The sequence below is a fragment of the Manis pentadactyla genome, chromosome 8 (genome assembly GCF_030020395.1).
Source record: "Manis pentadactyla isolate mManPen7 chromosome 8, mManPen7.hap1, whole genome shotgun sequence".
Taxonomy (NCBI): Eukaryota; Metazoa; Chordata; class Mammalia; order Pholidota; family Manidae; genus Manis; species Manis pentadactyla.
The window spans coordinates 97,611,805-97,625,755 of NC_080026.1; the positions used below are offsets into that span (position 1 = coordinate 97,611,805).

Here is a 13,951-nt window from a genome sequence, read left to right on the forward strand (position 1 = left end):
GGTGCACGCGAAGAACAAATTGAAGGGTTGTCCAGAAGGAGCACCGGCGGGAGTCTGGACAACAGCAGGACTGTCAACTTCAGGGGCGCACAGGTGTCCTGCACACCAAATACTACTCTCTCTTCTTTAATTGAAACCTCTCGCGGCACGATCGCCAGGGTAAGGAAAAGTGGGGAGCGGGTGCTAAAGGAAGTCCGCCCGCCCGCCTTGATTTCCTGAGATTCCGTGGCGGAGAAACCAGAAGCTAGGTGGGCAGCCGAGGCGGTGGCTGCTCATCTCTGCTCTCTGTGTGGGGCTCCCTGCCCTTCCCGGACACGTGACGCCCGGGGACGCGCAGATTGGGGCAGGAGAAGGGGTCACATGTTTCCTCTGTTTCACACTCAGCTCCCCCCACTTCCCCGCCCCGCACTCCATTCTTACTCTCCCCTGCCACCGCCTCTTCTCCCTCTCCCCAGTTCTTTGGGCATCTCCACCCCTCCATCAATTGTCAATGTTCCTCCACCGCAATCAATCAGTTATTTGTCAGCTCTTGTCAATCCTCCCGTGATTTATGTCAGCTTTTGTTGCTGATTACAAGGCGGGTGCGACTTGAAGGGAAAAAGAGAGGGAGAGAGAGATGGATAGGAAGGAAGAGACCAAGGGAGAACCGGAGGAGGGGGAAAGAGGAGTAGCCTCCAGGGATGAGGTTGGGGTGGGGGGCTAAGAGAAAGAATGAAAGAGGGGAAAGAGGCGCTCAGTGTCAGGAAAATGAATAGTGAGTGTACAGTGCGCAGGTGCACCCAGGACACTGAGAGGGGTGCACAGGCCTGGGGTGTGCATTCGCCCCTTTCTGTGTCGGAAAGATACATCGTTTCACCTCAGGGGACTTAGGCCCTTTGAGGCCTTGGAGCTTGGGGCGGCTCTGAGTACCGGAGACGCCAGGTGTGGACGTCTAACACGGGAGATATTTTACCCCCTGAATAGTCCCTTGGGGGCGTGTAATGTCAGAATGTCCGGCTTGCCATGTCGGCCTCGGACAACACCCTCTAGTGCCCGAACCCCCATATCGGAGACTTCTAAAAACCATACCACCAATGTAACCTTGAGTCCTGGAGTTCAGTGGTGGGGTACCCCTCTCAATTGTTTTACCTCCCCCCGCTTTCGGAATGTGGCTTGGGCTGAGAGGCTGCGAAGAAGAGGCCTGACTGTGAGTGTATGGAGGAGATAGAGGATCCCTCAGGCCCCCTCTGCAATCCTTCCGCAGCCCGCGACGTCCCCGCGGGCTCGGTAGCCCGGGTTACCCCCGGTTGCTTGCTCGAATTTATTTGAAAGCCGAGCTGAGACTGACCTGTGCTGGGAGAGCAGAGGGAAGGAGCAAGAGAGGGAGGGGGCTGCTGTCTGTGAGAACACCGGCTCTTGCTGGGAAGTGGAGCGGGACTGCCGCGTTCCTCTCGATTTGCACGGTCACTCGGGCTGTTTGGAAGGAAGTGGGGAGGCGCTGTGCTTGTTGTACCTGGATCTCGGTGCACAAGTGTGTACGTGTGCCTGTGCGGCTCTGTGAGTTGTCAGGGCTTTGGTAGCGTCTGGAGCGAGTTGGGGGGGGGATCAGCTCCAGAAACTCGCAGAAATGGGAAGGGGACACATCCTTCCTCAGATGGACTTGGAAGACTTTGAATCTCCCCACCCCCACTTTTCCGCCCGGCTCTTCTTTTGTTTTCAAGTCTTTTTGGTAAATGGTGGGGCTGGGGGCACAGGGAGCCAGGAGCCGTCTGTACCTACACTGGGGGGCGGGGACCTGGCCTGGAGACTTGGTTTGGACCGGTGCTCACCCCACGCTGAGCCCCATACTCCTGGGTGTCTGGTGTGAGACCTGTCCTTGGCCTGCTCGCCCTCTCCTCTCTCACCATTCCCTCTTACCATTTTTGTCTCCCACTCAACACAGGTACTGAGAACTTTCTGGGGTGAGTTTTAGTATTTTCTCATAGGCATTCTTTTTCTGCTTTTTAATCTTAACCCTTGACTCTTTAGGTTGGTAAACTTCAAGAGATGGTAACCTGACTAAAGATACTTGGGAGAAGAGGGGAGTGAGTATTTGAGGCTGCTGTTTGTCGGGGTGTGTGCAGGTTCCAGGGGGTTCGGAGTGCCCAACTGTGAGACAGCTGAGAAAGGTGAGTCCGTGGGACGAAGAAGAGGCCGCACGCGAGGCTGTGCAGTTTGTCCGAATAATCTTTGGGCAGCGGGTCCCAGGTGCCAGTTTCTGAGGGCCGGACAGTCCTAAACTCCCTCTGCAGGGCAGCGTGTCTTTGAGGCCGCTTGTATCCTGCGGGTGTGTTACTGTCTGTGTCATTGAGTGTGTGGATGTTGAGGTGTCAGCACAGATTAATCGTAGAGATCCCAGCTCCGCCAGCCCAGTCGCGGGCCGAGTGTTGCCGCAGCCTCCGGTGGAGGCCCAGACACTGAAGGTTGAGGGTAGAGGCCAAAGCTGGAGGTGACCGCAGACTTCCTCTTCACACCCTACCTTCCCGCTCCAGTCTCAGTTTTTTCCTTCTCCTGGAATTACAGCCGCTTTCTTTTTGCGCCAGGCTGCGGAGAGGGGCTGGAAACCCCAGCACCCTAAGCTTGGGGAACCAGAGAGTGGGTTCCACGTCCCCACCTAAGGCGTGACTTTGTGTGGCCGCGAGCGTTCGCTGGCCTGCGCCGTGCGGCGCGCTCGCGGGTTGTGGTCCGCTTGCATTCGCTCTTCGCAAAAGCCAACTCTGAAGGTCCGAGCGCACGGGGGCGCCTGGGGGACCGCGCGCCCCTGGCGTTAGCCAGGCCCAAGTATCCGAGCCTGCGCACCTCACGAGGGAGGCCACATCCCCGAAGGCCATTCAGGCTGTGGCGGGGTGGGGAGTTATTAATTACTCCGCGCTAGGCCTAAAGAGTCCAGCCCCCAGCGGCGGTTGGCGTGGATGTCCTGCGGATTTTATTTGCACACAATGTAAATGATTTGTTTTCTCTAAAAAAGGAGTGGGCATGGCAGATATTTGAGGAGAGGGTGGGAGGAGAAGGAAGGGGAGAGAGCTGAGGAAAAGTTTGAAAATGCCTTGAACTATTCACTGTCGAGATGGCTAATCAGTATTGAGGCCGGAGGGCAGGCGGGCCGCCTTTCACCGCCGCTTCCCTTTCATCTCGGGCTCGGCGGAGGCGCTCAATTAAAAGCCTATCAGTTTGTAAGTAAATCAACGCCTATCAGAGTTGTCACATCAAACAAAACGATTATTATTGCAGCCCGCCTCCCCTATTAATCTCCCTCGAAGATAATCCGCCTGACAGGTCAGGCCTGGCGAGCTGGAAAGCCTGGCCCAGAGCGCCCAAATAGTCCAGGACTGGCGCGCGCCCCTGGGGGCCTCCCCACCCGAGTCCCGCCGGTCCTTGTGGTCCGCCGGGAGGAGGGAAGAGAAAGAGCGAGTCGGGGCTGCTGGACCCAGGCCCGCCCCTCCCGACTTGGAGCGGGGGCCCAGATTCGCCGGGCGGTGGAAGACGGTCCCGGGAGGCCCTTGCCTCTCCTCGGGGCCGCAGAGGCACCCGACTTGCCACAGTCACCGCCTGGCCTGGTCCCGGGGCCTCGCCACGGCCTGCAGTCTTCTTGGCTAGCCATCCCTGTCTCTCTCTTTTTCTTCACTCCCTTCTATTTTTGTTGTTTTATTACCTCTCCTGCTTCTTTCTTGGCTCACTTTCTTCTTTTTTTTTTTCCTTTCTCATTTCTTTCCTCTTTTCCTACCTGCAAGGGAAAAATTCCTATTCTTTCTCCCCCCTTTCTGTATACCACTTCGGTGCAGTCACACTCTCTTAAGCTGGGCGTTCTCAGGGCCCAGGTTATTCCTCTGCGGCAGGGCTGCCACAGGAGCGTGTGCAGTTCCCAGGAAGTCACAACAGCGTCCTTCCTAATTTCTCCCCAAGCGAGGGCTCTCAGAAACTCTGCGCCGGTTTAATTTAATGGTTGGGTGTATTTGGAGTGGTGAGGAGAAAAGAGAGACCAGAACATTGAGATGGGGGGACCGCTGCAAGCTCCCTATTCTGGAATTAGCATTTTGTTTTGGAATCTCACAGCTGCAACGTTGCAGATTTAGCTGATGGCATTGTCCGTGCTTTGCAAAATGCAGACAAGACTCACTGGGAAACTGGGCCTCAGCACTGACCTGAGTATGTGAAGGGGTGCCTAACATTTCACAAATAAATTTCACCCAGATAACTGTTTCTAGGGCCTCAAACCAGCTCTTCGCGGGAGCAATTGTGGCCTTATTGTGAGTGGACTGCCCCTTCACACCTTGGGACGCCTCGGAACCAAGAGCCACCCGCCCTTTTCCGCAAATCCATAGGCCCAAATGGCCATTACCCGAGCCCGGTGGGGCCAAATTTGAGGGATGGTTGAGGTGTCTGAGGGATTAGGGGTGCCCGTGGGATCTCAGGTCCTAGGTCCTGTTACTCTTAATGTCGGTTCAGCGCCGGGCGGAGGCTTCCTTTCCGTACGTGTATCTGGCAGAACCCCCGACGCGCGGCAGTGTTGGAGATCCGCGCCAAGCCTCTCCCAGAAGGCACGAGGGGTCGGAGGCAGCGGATATCGAATTGAACCCACTTCAGCGTGCTTGGCGTCCAGAGCAGCAGTACCCGAAAGCACCCCATCCCCATTTTTGTTCACTTTCCACAGCAGAGCTGGTAGGAATATTTATTGCTATACCCAGAAATATTGTATCTTGGCAGTGGCTGTCATCTGCGCTCCAGCATTTCTTAAATTTATTTATTTCACCTCTGCCACGCAGCAGATATTTAAAGAGGTACACATACCCTCAACGAGTCTGAACTCACTCTGGCTATAGGAAATACTCCCTGGGTGCTTATTTGACCATAAGTGCTATCTCCAGCCTACATTTCACACAAGCAGGGGCTGTAAAAGACACTTGCTTTATAATTTTTCCAACTTAACCGTATGTGCACACACCAAAAACTTAATATTTTTTATCCCTCTATAGATCTAAATATCCAGATGTGATGTTATATGCCCTTGAAACCGGAAGCGATCTTCTGTTCTCAGTGGACACGGAGCTGTTTGTATAATATTCATATCCCTGCACTTCCACATGAATCTTGATCTAATAAATTCAACCATGTCATTTTTAGAATCGACGGGATTTTCCTGGCTGCGATTTGTGCTGCCTGTATCCGAATAAATCCAGGTCGCAGGCAAACGGCGCCTGGTTCGCCTGTACGCAGTCTCTTCGGCCCAGCGCGGGACGCGAAGTGGCTCCTTGGTGTTCGTGCGGCAGCAAGTCCGGCTTTTTCGCAAGGCTGGACTCTCAGCGCCCTCAGACCGAGCGGCCCCTCGCTGCCCCGCAGTGCCTGGCAGTCCCCACCTCTGGCCGTGCTTCGGGAACCGCCGGGCTGAGTCTGCCCGCGGCGAAAACTGAAAGCAAATACGGCGGCAGATGGAGTCTGAACTTTCTTCGACGCAAGTTTGCAGAGATTTGGTGGCAGCTTTGTGAAGACAGCGTGCTATTGTGTACACGCGCAAGGTGGGGCTTTAGGAGAGGGGGGCACCGGGCGGCCGAGCCTGGCCCGAGGCGAAACGCCAGGAAGGGCGCCTCCCCTTCCTTATATCTCGCCAACTCGTCGGCGCCTGTCCGTAAAATAGTTTCCAGGGTGCAGCAGACGCCCGGGATGTATTTGTGGGGGGTAGCACCAGGGAGGAACTGGCTTTGTAAAAGTTGCATAAAGAGCTTTGCCCAGAAGCGTCCGTCCAGCCGGGCTCAAGAAAGCCAGGGACCATCTCAACTTCCCAGAGGCGGAATGGCCAGACATTGGCTTGGGCAGCCCCCCAGCTCAGTTCTCTCCCCTCACTTTGAGCCCGCGCGTAAATAACCTCCCGCCGCCTGCGCTGAAACTTCCTGGAGCGGCGCCGCGGCTGGAGAGAGAGGCCTGGATACAGAGCCGGCCCGCAAGGCCGTTCCTCCGCGCGCTCAGCCCCAGCCCCGAGAGTGGCAGGCGGGGAGGTGAGAGGACCGGTGTGGTTCCCGCTCCCACTTGTCTGCTCAGACCATCGCCGCCGAGCTCCCAACTCCTGGGAGCGGTCGCTTCCCCCCCGGGAGCAGTGGTCTTGAGCGGTTGGCAAGGGCGCAAAGTGCGCGCGGGGAGCGGCGCGCAGGGAAGGGGGGCTGCCGCGGGTCTCTCCACGGGGCCTGTCGCCGGGCCGGCCGCGGCGGGTGAGTGATGAGGGCAGAGAAGGGCGCCCATAAATCGCGGGTGTCAGGGCGAAAAACTCTCTTTATTGTCTCCGTGATGGATGGGCCCGGGGACGAGACACCAAATACTTCGTATCGCCTTTAAATGGGAACACATTTTCCGCGGCCATAATTCATGTTTTTTAAATAGAAAGTTTGAAATGTTGCCTATATTTCACAGGCCCTGACATATTTATGAATCGCTCCCTGCATGCAAATATCATTATTTAAAGCGCCGGGGAGAGCTCGGGGGAGGGGAGGAGACGCGGCCCCCGGGGTGTGGGGGTGGTGAACCGGGGAAATGCCTATGGGGTGGGGTTTGTATTTGCTTAAACTGCGGACGCGGTGCGGGGGAAAGCCGTATCTAGAAACCTAGTGCACCGAGGGCTCCCCTTCCGGACCCCGCACTACGATTCCGGGAAGTATGAGCAGCTTGGGGCTGACGACAGGTCCTCGGTCCCTGCCGGGAGACCAGGGGGCATTTTTCGTCCCTCTCCGAGGCCCTGATCCGAGCCGAAGCCACCTTTTTAAAGAAGGAAGTAAAAATAAAAAGAATTTAACAAATGCTAACAATAATAATCCAACATGTTTCTTGTTGTTTGCCACTGTATCGATTTTATTGATTTTCATTCTGCATACCTCAGATTGTGCGTGCCCGGGTGGGGCGATGTCAGGACGCCAGTCACCGCGGGAGTGGGGGGATAACTCTCCGGTGCTGCGGCCCCGACCCGCCCCACACAACCCGCTCACCTCCCAGGCACAATGGAGCCTGCGCAAGACCGGGACTCCACTGATCCGGCCCCCCAGCTGTGGGGGCTACAGTCCCGCCCACTCTGCTCCCCAGACACTGCGGCACTCCTGGGATCTGCGTTCCCTCTCCCCAAGCCCCACTGTCGATATGGCTGCTTTGGAAAAAACCCGGGCACTTGCATTCAGCCTTTTCTCTGCCCGTCCAGGCTGGAAGGCACCCACACCTACGCCCTCACTTTCCGAGTCTTTACCTGTGCGGTCCCCTGCGGCGCCTGCGTCCGCGCCGGTAACCGAGGACTGGAAGGGAGGACAGGGGAATGGGAGGGACAGAGAGCACTGCCAGTGACATACAGATACGCACACCCGGGGCCTTCTCTTCGGAATTGGCGTTGGGGTGCCGGCCGAACTCCCTCTAAAAGCTGAACTGCTTGGGGGAGAGCCGACCGAGAAAAGGGCGAAGGGAACCAGCCTCCGAAGGGAGGAGAAGGCCTGGTTGCACTTCCGCTGGGGGCGGGACCGCGGGCTGCGGTGCTAGCTCCGCCCCTCCGCCGCACCGGCCCGCCCCCAGCTCTCCAGGCTCCGCCTCCGCCGCTGGGCTGCGGCAACAGAGGCCCCAGCTCCAGCCCTACGTCTGCGGACAACCCGGGTCTCCAAGGAGGGCAGTGGGCGGCTCCTTTTTCCCCATCTGGAGTTCTGCTCTAGGATTTTAGAATCACAGGAACACAAGCACATACATAGTAGCAACCTCAGCCCCCGCTCGCATGTAAGACTTTGTCAATCTTTGATCCTTTGGTGGGTCCTGAGACCTGACTGGCCCAGGGGATCTCAGACCTGCCCTGGGATCTGACCAGCCGTCCCCTCAGACAGCAGGGAATGTATATCCGTGCTCACAGGGTCCCAACTATCTTTCAGGAAGAAAAAAACAAAAGCTAACACTTTTTGAGCATTTGCTTTGTGCCAGATACCAAGAACTGTGTATGAATTATGTCCTTACAGCAACTCTCTGAGGTAAGTACGATGAATTCCCTGCTTTATAAAGAAATTGAGTCCCGGAGAGAAGAAATTGGCCTTGCCTTACTCTAATCTCATTCTTCCCTTTTTTTTCTTCAGATGCCTAGCATCCCGGCCCATAACTCTGGGGGAATCTTGCTGGGCTTTTATTTACCTTAGGGGGGGAGTGTCCAACTGGCCTGTTACCCAAATCCGCTTGAAGCCAAGGCTTAGCTGAGCTGGAGGAGGACTTGCACAGAGGAGGAGAAAGGTATAAATGGGATGGGCTCAACTCAGCTCCTGGGCAGCTCTGGGCCTGATGGCAACTTGGGACCAATCAATGACCATCCCCCGTTGTTGCCTATAATTGCTGCTGAAGCTAGAGTGATTATTTCAAAAAAGCATATCAGATCAGGTTTCTCTTATGCTTAAAAGCTTCTGGGTTCTCATTGTTCTTGGGATCAAATTTAGCCCAGGACTGGCAGGTCTCTGAGGCTTGATTTGCCTCCACTAGGCTTTCTGCCTTTGTCTGTCTCCTACTCCTCCTCCCCTGAGATCCTTGCTGTCGATGGATGCCTTTTGGTTACTCAAATGTGCCTTGATGCTTTCCACCTCAGGACCTTGCTGATGTTTTTCCTTCTATTTTGTGTGACCTTCTATCCTCTTCACCTGGGTCACCACTCCTCTTTTTTTCAGGTCTCATCTTACACACCACTTCCCCGCACCCTCTCACCTGGTACTGGGTTAGGGCTCCTGTAACCCTCTTTCAGAGCACTTACCACACTGGGGATTTCCCTGTTGAGAGTCTGTCCCTTCCCTGGAGGGTAACTCCAAGGTGGCAGAGACTTGGGCTAGTCCTTGAAGGGATGAATGAAGGAAAGAGCATTTATACATACCATCAGTTGTGCTGAATGAATGAAAGAATGAACGATAATTTCACTGCACTTTTTGGGCCACCAGTAAGTATTCTCTATGGTACTGCACCCTAATATTTCAATTAAATAAGGGAGATAACACATATCATGAAAGAATAATACTTATTTTGAGTCTCTATATTATAAATATCAAATAAGTGTATGCTCAAGGGAATTAAAAAAAGAGATACGTCTGTGGTTTCCCAGCCATTTAGTCAGATTTTCAAAGTGCAAGATGTGCTGACTGACGCAATTTAATGGAACTCCCCTCCCAACCCCATGGCCACTCCTCCCACCATTCAGGAATGTACCTCTCAAGGTTCCCGCCAGAGCTCCCTTTCCTCTCCCAAACTTCACATATTATTGCTACCATAGTTCACTTCTTTATTAACCTCTGAGCTGCTGCTACAAGAACTTTGTATTTGTTAATGTACATCTTCAGCCTCCCTTGCCCCTAATCCATTATTCTACTCTTGCCAGGATAATTTTCTTGATCGCATCATTTCCTTGTCCACAAAAATCTTCAGTGACTCCCCATTATTCACATGAAACACCTGACTCTTCATAATCTAGTTCCAAAATACTTTTAAAAAGCTTTGATTAAAGTACAATCCAAAAATTATAAAAGAAATGCACATTCACTTCAACTAGAAAAGCACTCAAAAATACACACACAAAAAAGAGAAACCATCATGATCTCATCAATCTCCTTTCCATTTCCCACCCAGTCTCCTGATATACATATCCAGTGTTAACAGTCTGGGGTGTAACTCCTTCTATCCCTTTCTCCACCCAGCTTGTATATACTACAGTCATATATATGTGGCTATTATATTATTGCTTGTTGATACAAAAATGGTTACATTAGTGATACCTGCAACTTTCTCATTCTCAATAACAAATGTGTCTATAGATATAAAGTTAATTTATTCATTTTTTAGCTGTATAGTATTCCACAGAATGGATATACCCCACTTACTCAAATGTTCCCCTGTTGATGGTCATATAGGTTGTTAACAGGTTTTTTCACTAACAAAATTTATTGTGTCTATGCCCTTGAAATCAGTGATTTTATTTCTGTAGGAGAGAGTGCCAAAAGTTCAGCTGTCTATACCCCAGGCAAATCTAATTTCTCTATTCTTTGCACCTGCCTGTGTTTTTCTACTTCTGCTACCTCTTTCTGGAAGGCCTTTGTTCCCCATGCTTCTATGTCCAACTTGCAATCCTGCAATGCCCAAATCTGATACCAGAATTTAGATAGACTGTCCAATATCCAACTCCCTCATTCTTCTTAAGCTTAACATTGTAGCAATGTGCCAGGCCTGGGCAGTAGTTCATGATTGGTGTAAGCAAATCATGACAATACTGTTTTCATCTTTCCCAATCATCCTTGTGGCTAGGGATGGTCATGAGACCCAGTTTTGGCAAATGAGGCACAAGTAGAAGTAAGGAGGTGGCAAAGCAGGAGTAGGAGCATTGGGAGACTTTCTTGTTTTCCTGCTCAGTAGAGATGATACCGATGTTCTGACCCTTATCTTTCCCTTCTTTCTCTTTCCTTCCTTCTGTGAACTTGGATATAATATCTAGAGCCATAGCATCCTTGTCTTGTGACCATGAGGAAAAATCCAAGAGGATAGCAGAGAGCCCCTTAATCCTGATGGCACTGGGACACTGAGACATTTCCAGTAATCAGTCACTTCCAGAACTTTTGTTTTATTAGAAAAATAAAATCCCAATTTGTTTAAGTCAATGAAATTGGGGGTTTTATATTTGCAGCAAAAAAAATATTCTTTATCTGCCCCTTTGGCAAATCTTATTCCCAATGGTGGTAACAAAACAAAACAGTGGTACAAAAAACATTTTAGAAACCTGTTAGAAACTTGCCTTCCAACACCCTGAGGGCTGGCTTTGGTGTTTTGAATGGCCAGAGGTCACTTGGAGTCAGTTCTGGCCATCACTTTAACCCTCAGTGTTACTATAAATTATTTAATGGACATGTAGTGTTTTTTTTTTAAACCTCTTTTGTCTGCCTATCATCTGAATCTCCTTCCTGTTTGTTACAATGCAGGGCCTGCTTCCAACTATAGAAGCTGAAGGGGCCACATCCTCCCTCTTGTACCATCCCACTCAAGGCTTAGCTTTTCTTCCCTTACCTCCATCAGAGTAGATCTTAGTGCTTCAGAATGTGGTGGGCTCCAGAGTTCAGTTGCTTGGTTCCAAAGAATGGTACTGCCATATTTTCTAAACGTGTGACTTGGGGCAAAGTTCTTAAAATCTCTGAAGTTTCCATTTCCTCCTGTGCAAAATGGATGTGATAATGGTACCTATCTCATAGGTGAAGTCAGTGGGTAAATTAAATAAGACAGTGCATGTGCCTGGCTCACAGAAAGTGCTCAGAAGGGTGTTGTCATCGTTGTTATTGTAGTTATTGTTATTTTCCCCCCTGTGTTCTTTCTTACCTTTGAACCCCTGCAGTGCTATCTGTGCCCCTCATCTGGCACTCAGTTATCTACTAACTGATGATATCTTTTATGAGCCATTTAAATTCTTAATGTTTAACTATGTGTTTGTATGTGTGTCCAACTTCCCAGTTTGACATCCTTCAGGCCTGAACCAGATGTCTTCTTTACATTCCTAACAGACTAGCAGAGGGCTAAGTAAAAAATAGACATGAATAACACTTATTAAAACAAAGTGCTAAAACTTGCCCAATGCCTGTAGAGTCCTTCACATCCACCGTTTTTTAATCCTCACAACAATTCTGTGAGGCATGTGTTGTTATTCCCATTTTACAGATGAGGAAACTGAGGTTCATAGGAGGAAGTCAGTTGCCCAAGTTCCAAAAGTCAGAGTTCTTTCCTCCCTCACAATGGCCTCCTTCAATTTTCAGGAATTCTGGCAGTGACTCCCTCCTTTGCTCTAATGCCCAAAGATTCTTTCTCTGCTAGCCCAGGTCAGCATCCCCACCAGCTCTGACATTCTTTCCATGTTCTCATGGAAAGAGGTGAGGTGTTGGAGATATATCATTAAATGAAAAAAGCTGGTTAAGAAAGAGCAGGGACAGGCATTTGCCCAGTTAATACATGTCCCCTAGAAAGCACACTGCAAGGGTGTCCCTGTGACCTAGGGAGTAGGATTGAGGGTGTTGGTAACTTTCTTTTTGCACATCTGCAGTTTCTACGCTTCTAAATAGAGAAAAGAAAATACGAATTTTGTTTGCTCATTTAATGGAGACAAAGATGCAGGGCCTCCAGAACTCTCTTCTCTTCTTTGCTCCTCCCAGTTCCCTTTTAGTAAAAAATGTTCCCAATCAAGGCAACCTCTGTCCTTCTTGCCTCCCAGCTCAGAGCCAGGTGGGCAGAGGCCCACCCCTGGCACTTATTAGTCACAGGTTTGAAATGCAGGGGAGGGTTGGGGAGGGAGGAGTGATTGGTGTGGGGTGGGGATTTGGGGATTCTTTTATCCCCTGCATCTCAAAGGCTGACAGGCTCTTGAGGGGTGGAAATGACTGGTAATTAGTGAACCTTCTCTGCTGCACACACTAAAGACACACTTCACAGTCTCTGTGACCTCTTGCAGCCCGGTGAGGCTTTGTTATGTAGATGTTCTTAATTGGGTGAGTCACTTACTGCAAACAGCTTTGGGAGAGAGCATCCCTGGGCTGTTTCAGGGAGGCTTTCTACCAGGAGTTCTCCTTCTGGGACTGGGGGTCTGGCAGCAATGGTCTGTAAGTAATACCCCCCAACACTAGAAGTGAGAAGTGGCCCCCACGGTTTACAGTTGGCAAGGTGAACTTTTAAGGGGAATATTAAGCTATGGTCTCCATCTTCTCCCACTCTCCCCTCTCCTTCCTAGTTTATAGATCACCTATTTTGGGCAAGGCTAGAAGTAATTTGTGATATAAACTGGGTTCCCTACATTCAAGTAGCTGAGCACCTAGCTGGGAAATTGGCTACAGATATAAATGTACATAACAATGCTAAATAGCAGACATCAATGCCAGGGATCAAGATAGGCTGTACAATGATGTTCCAGATCCTGAGCAGTCACTGAGGGCTGGAGCTTTGGAGAAAGCTTGTTCAGAGGGGTGAGCAGGACCTGGGAGGGGTTATGGGGAGAGGGGTTCTCAGAATGAGGAGGCTTGTAAATAAGGGCATTGCCAGGTCACACCCAACATCATGGTCCCCAGTACAATGAGATTGGCTCAGGTGTCATGTGCACAGAGTGTGGTGTGGGAAGACTCACCAGCTCTTCAAACGTGATGCATTTACAGAATCACATGCTCCTGTTGATCCTAGAGTGTCCTATCTGCTGCTTCCCTCCAGAGGAGGGTGTAATGCATGTAGACTTTTTAATCGTATCAAGTCATCCCCGAACCCCAGTCTGTTATTTTGGTGAATGTCACCATCTTGGCTACTTCATATTTGTCTCCAGACAACAAGTTCTAGCATCTGGGCTCCAGTCTCTGTACTCTCTCCCTTCAGGCCCTCTACACCGTTTGTGTGGGGTTGGGTGCACTTTCAGAGCCTGTGAAGACATTTTTCCAAAACCATTCTCCCCCCTCCTGATCCATCTTCCCCAAAACTGTCAGACCATTGCTCTAAAGCACAAATGTAACCACTTAATGCCCATTGTGCTCAAAGTGAGGCCTACATAGCTCTTTATGACCTGGTCCCTGCCTACCTCTTCTGCTCTCTCCCCAGCTTCTAGGTCACCAATGACTCCCTGGTTGTTATGTCCAGTGATTAATTCTCTGTCCTCAATTTACTTGATCCTAAGTAGCCCTGGACAAATTGATCATGGCTTCTCCCTTTTATTTATTAACATTTTATTTATAAAAATTTTCAGAAAAAATTAAAGAACAGAATAATGAAGGCCCAACTCCTTTCACCTAGACTCATCAGCTGTTAACACATTACCACACTGGCATGCTCTGTCTCTCTCTCTCACATACACACATTTTTTTTAACCATTTGAAAGCTGTAGGTATCTTGATATTTACTCTTAATTTTTTCAGCTTGCATCTCCTAAGGAAAAAAAATTCTCATTTGAAACCACAAT

The 13,951-nt window shown here is 50.8% G+C and overlaps 1 protein-coding gene across 1 annotated transcript; it reads left to right on the forward strand.

Annotated features, from left to right (window-relative positions):
• The first annotated feature begins 988 nt into the window (after positions 1 to 988).
• Positions 989 to 6,815, forward strand: LOC118933793 (uncharacterized). Its single transcript, XM_036928592.2, has 4 exons — positions 989 to 1,106; positions 1,192 to 1,536; positions 1,922 to 1,940; positions 5,140 to 6,815. Exons 1-4 carry the CDS (start codon positions 989 to 991, stop codon positions 5,402 to 5,404), a joined length of 747 nt encoding a protein of 248 aa, XP_036784487.2. The 3' UTR covers positions 5,405 to 6,815.
• The last annotated feature ends 7,136 nt before the right edge of the window (positions 6,816 to 13,951 follow it).

What these genes read in the sequence shown, in the direction of transcription:
- LOC118933793 (XM_036928592.2), top strand. Translation starts at nt 989, where the DNA reads ATGTCCGGCTTGCCATGTCGGCCTCGGACAACACCCTCTAGTGCCCGA. An exon ending in TCCTGGAGTTCAGTGGTGGG is followed by an intron (nt 1,107 to 1,191) that starts GTACCCCTCTCA and finishes CCTGACTGTGAG; the next exon opens with TGTATGGAGGAGATAGAGGA.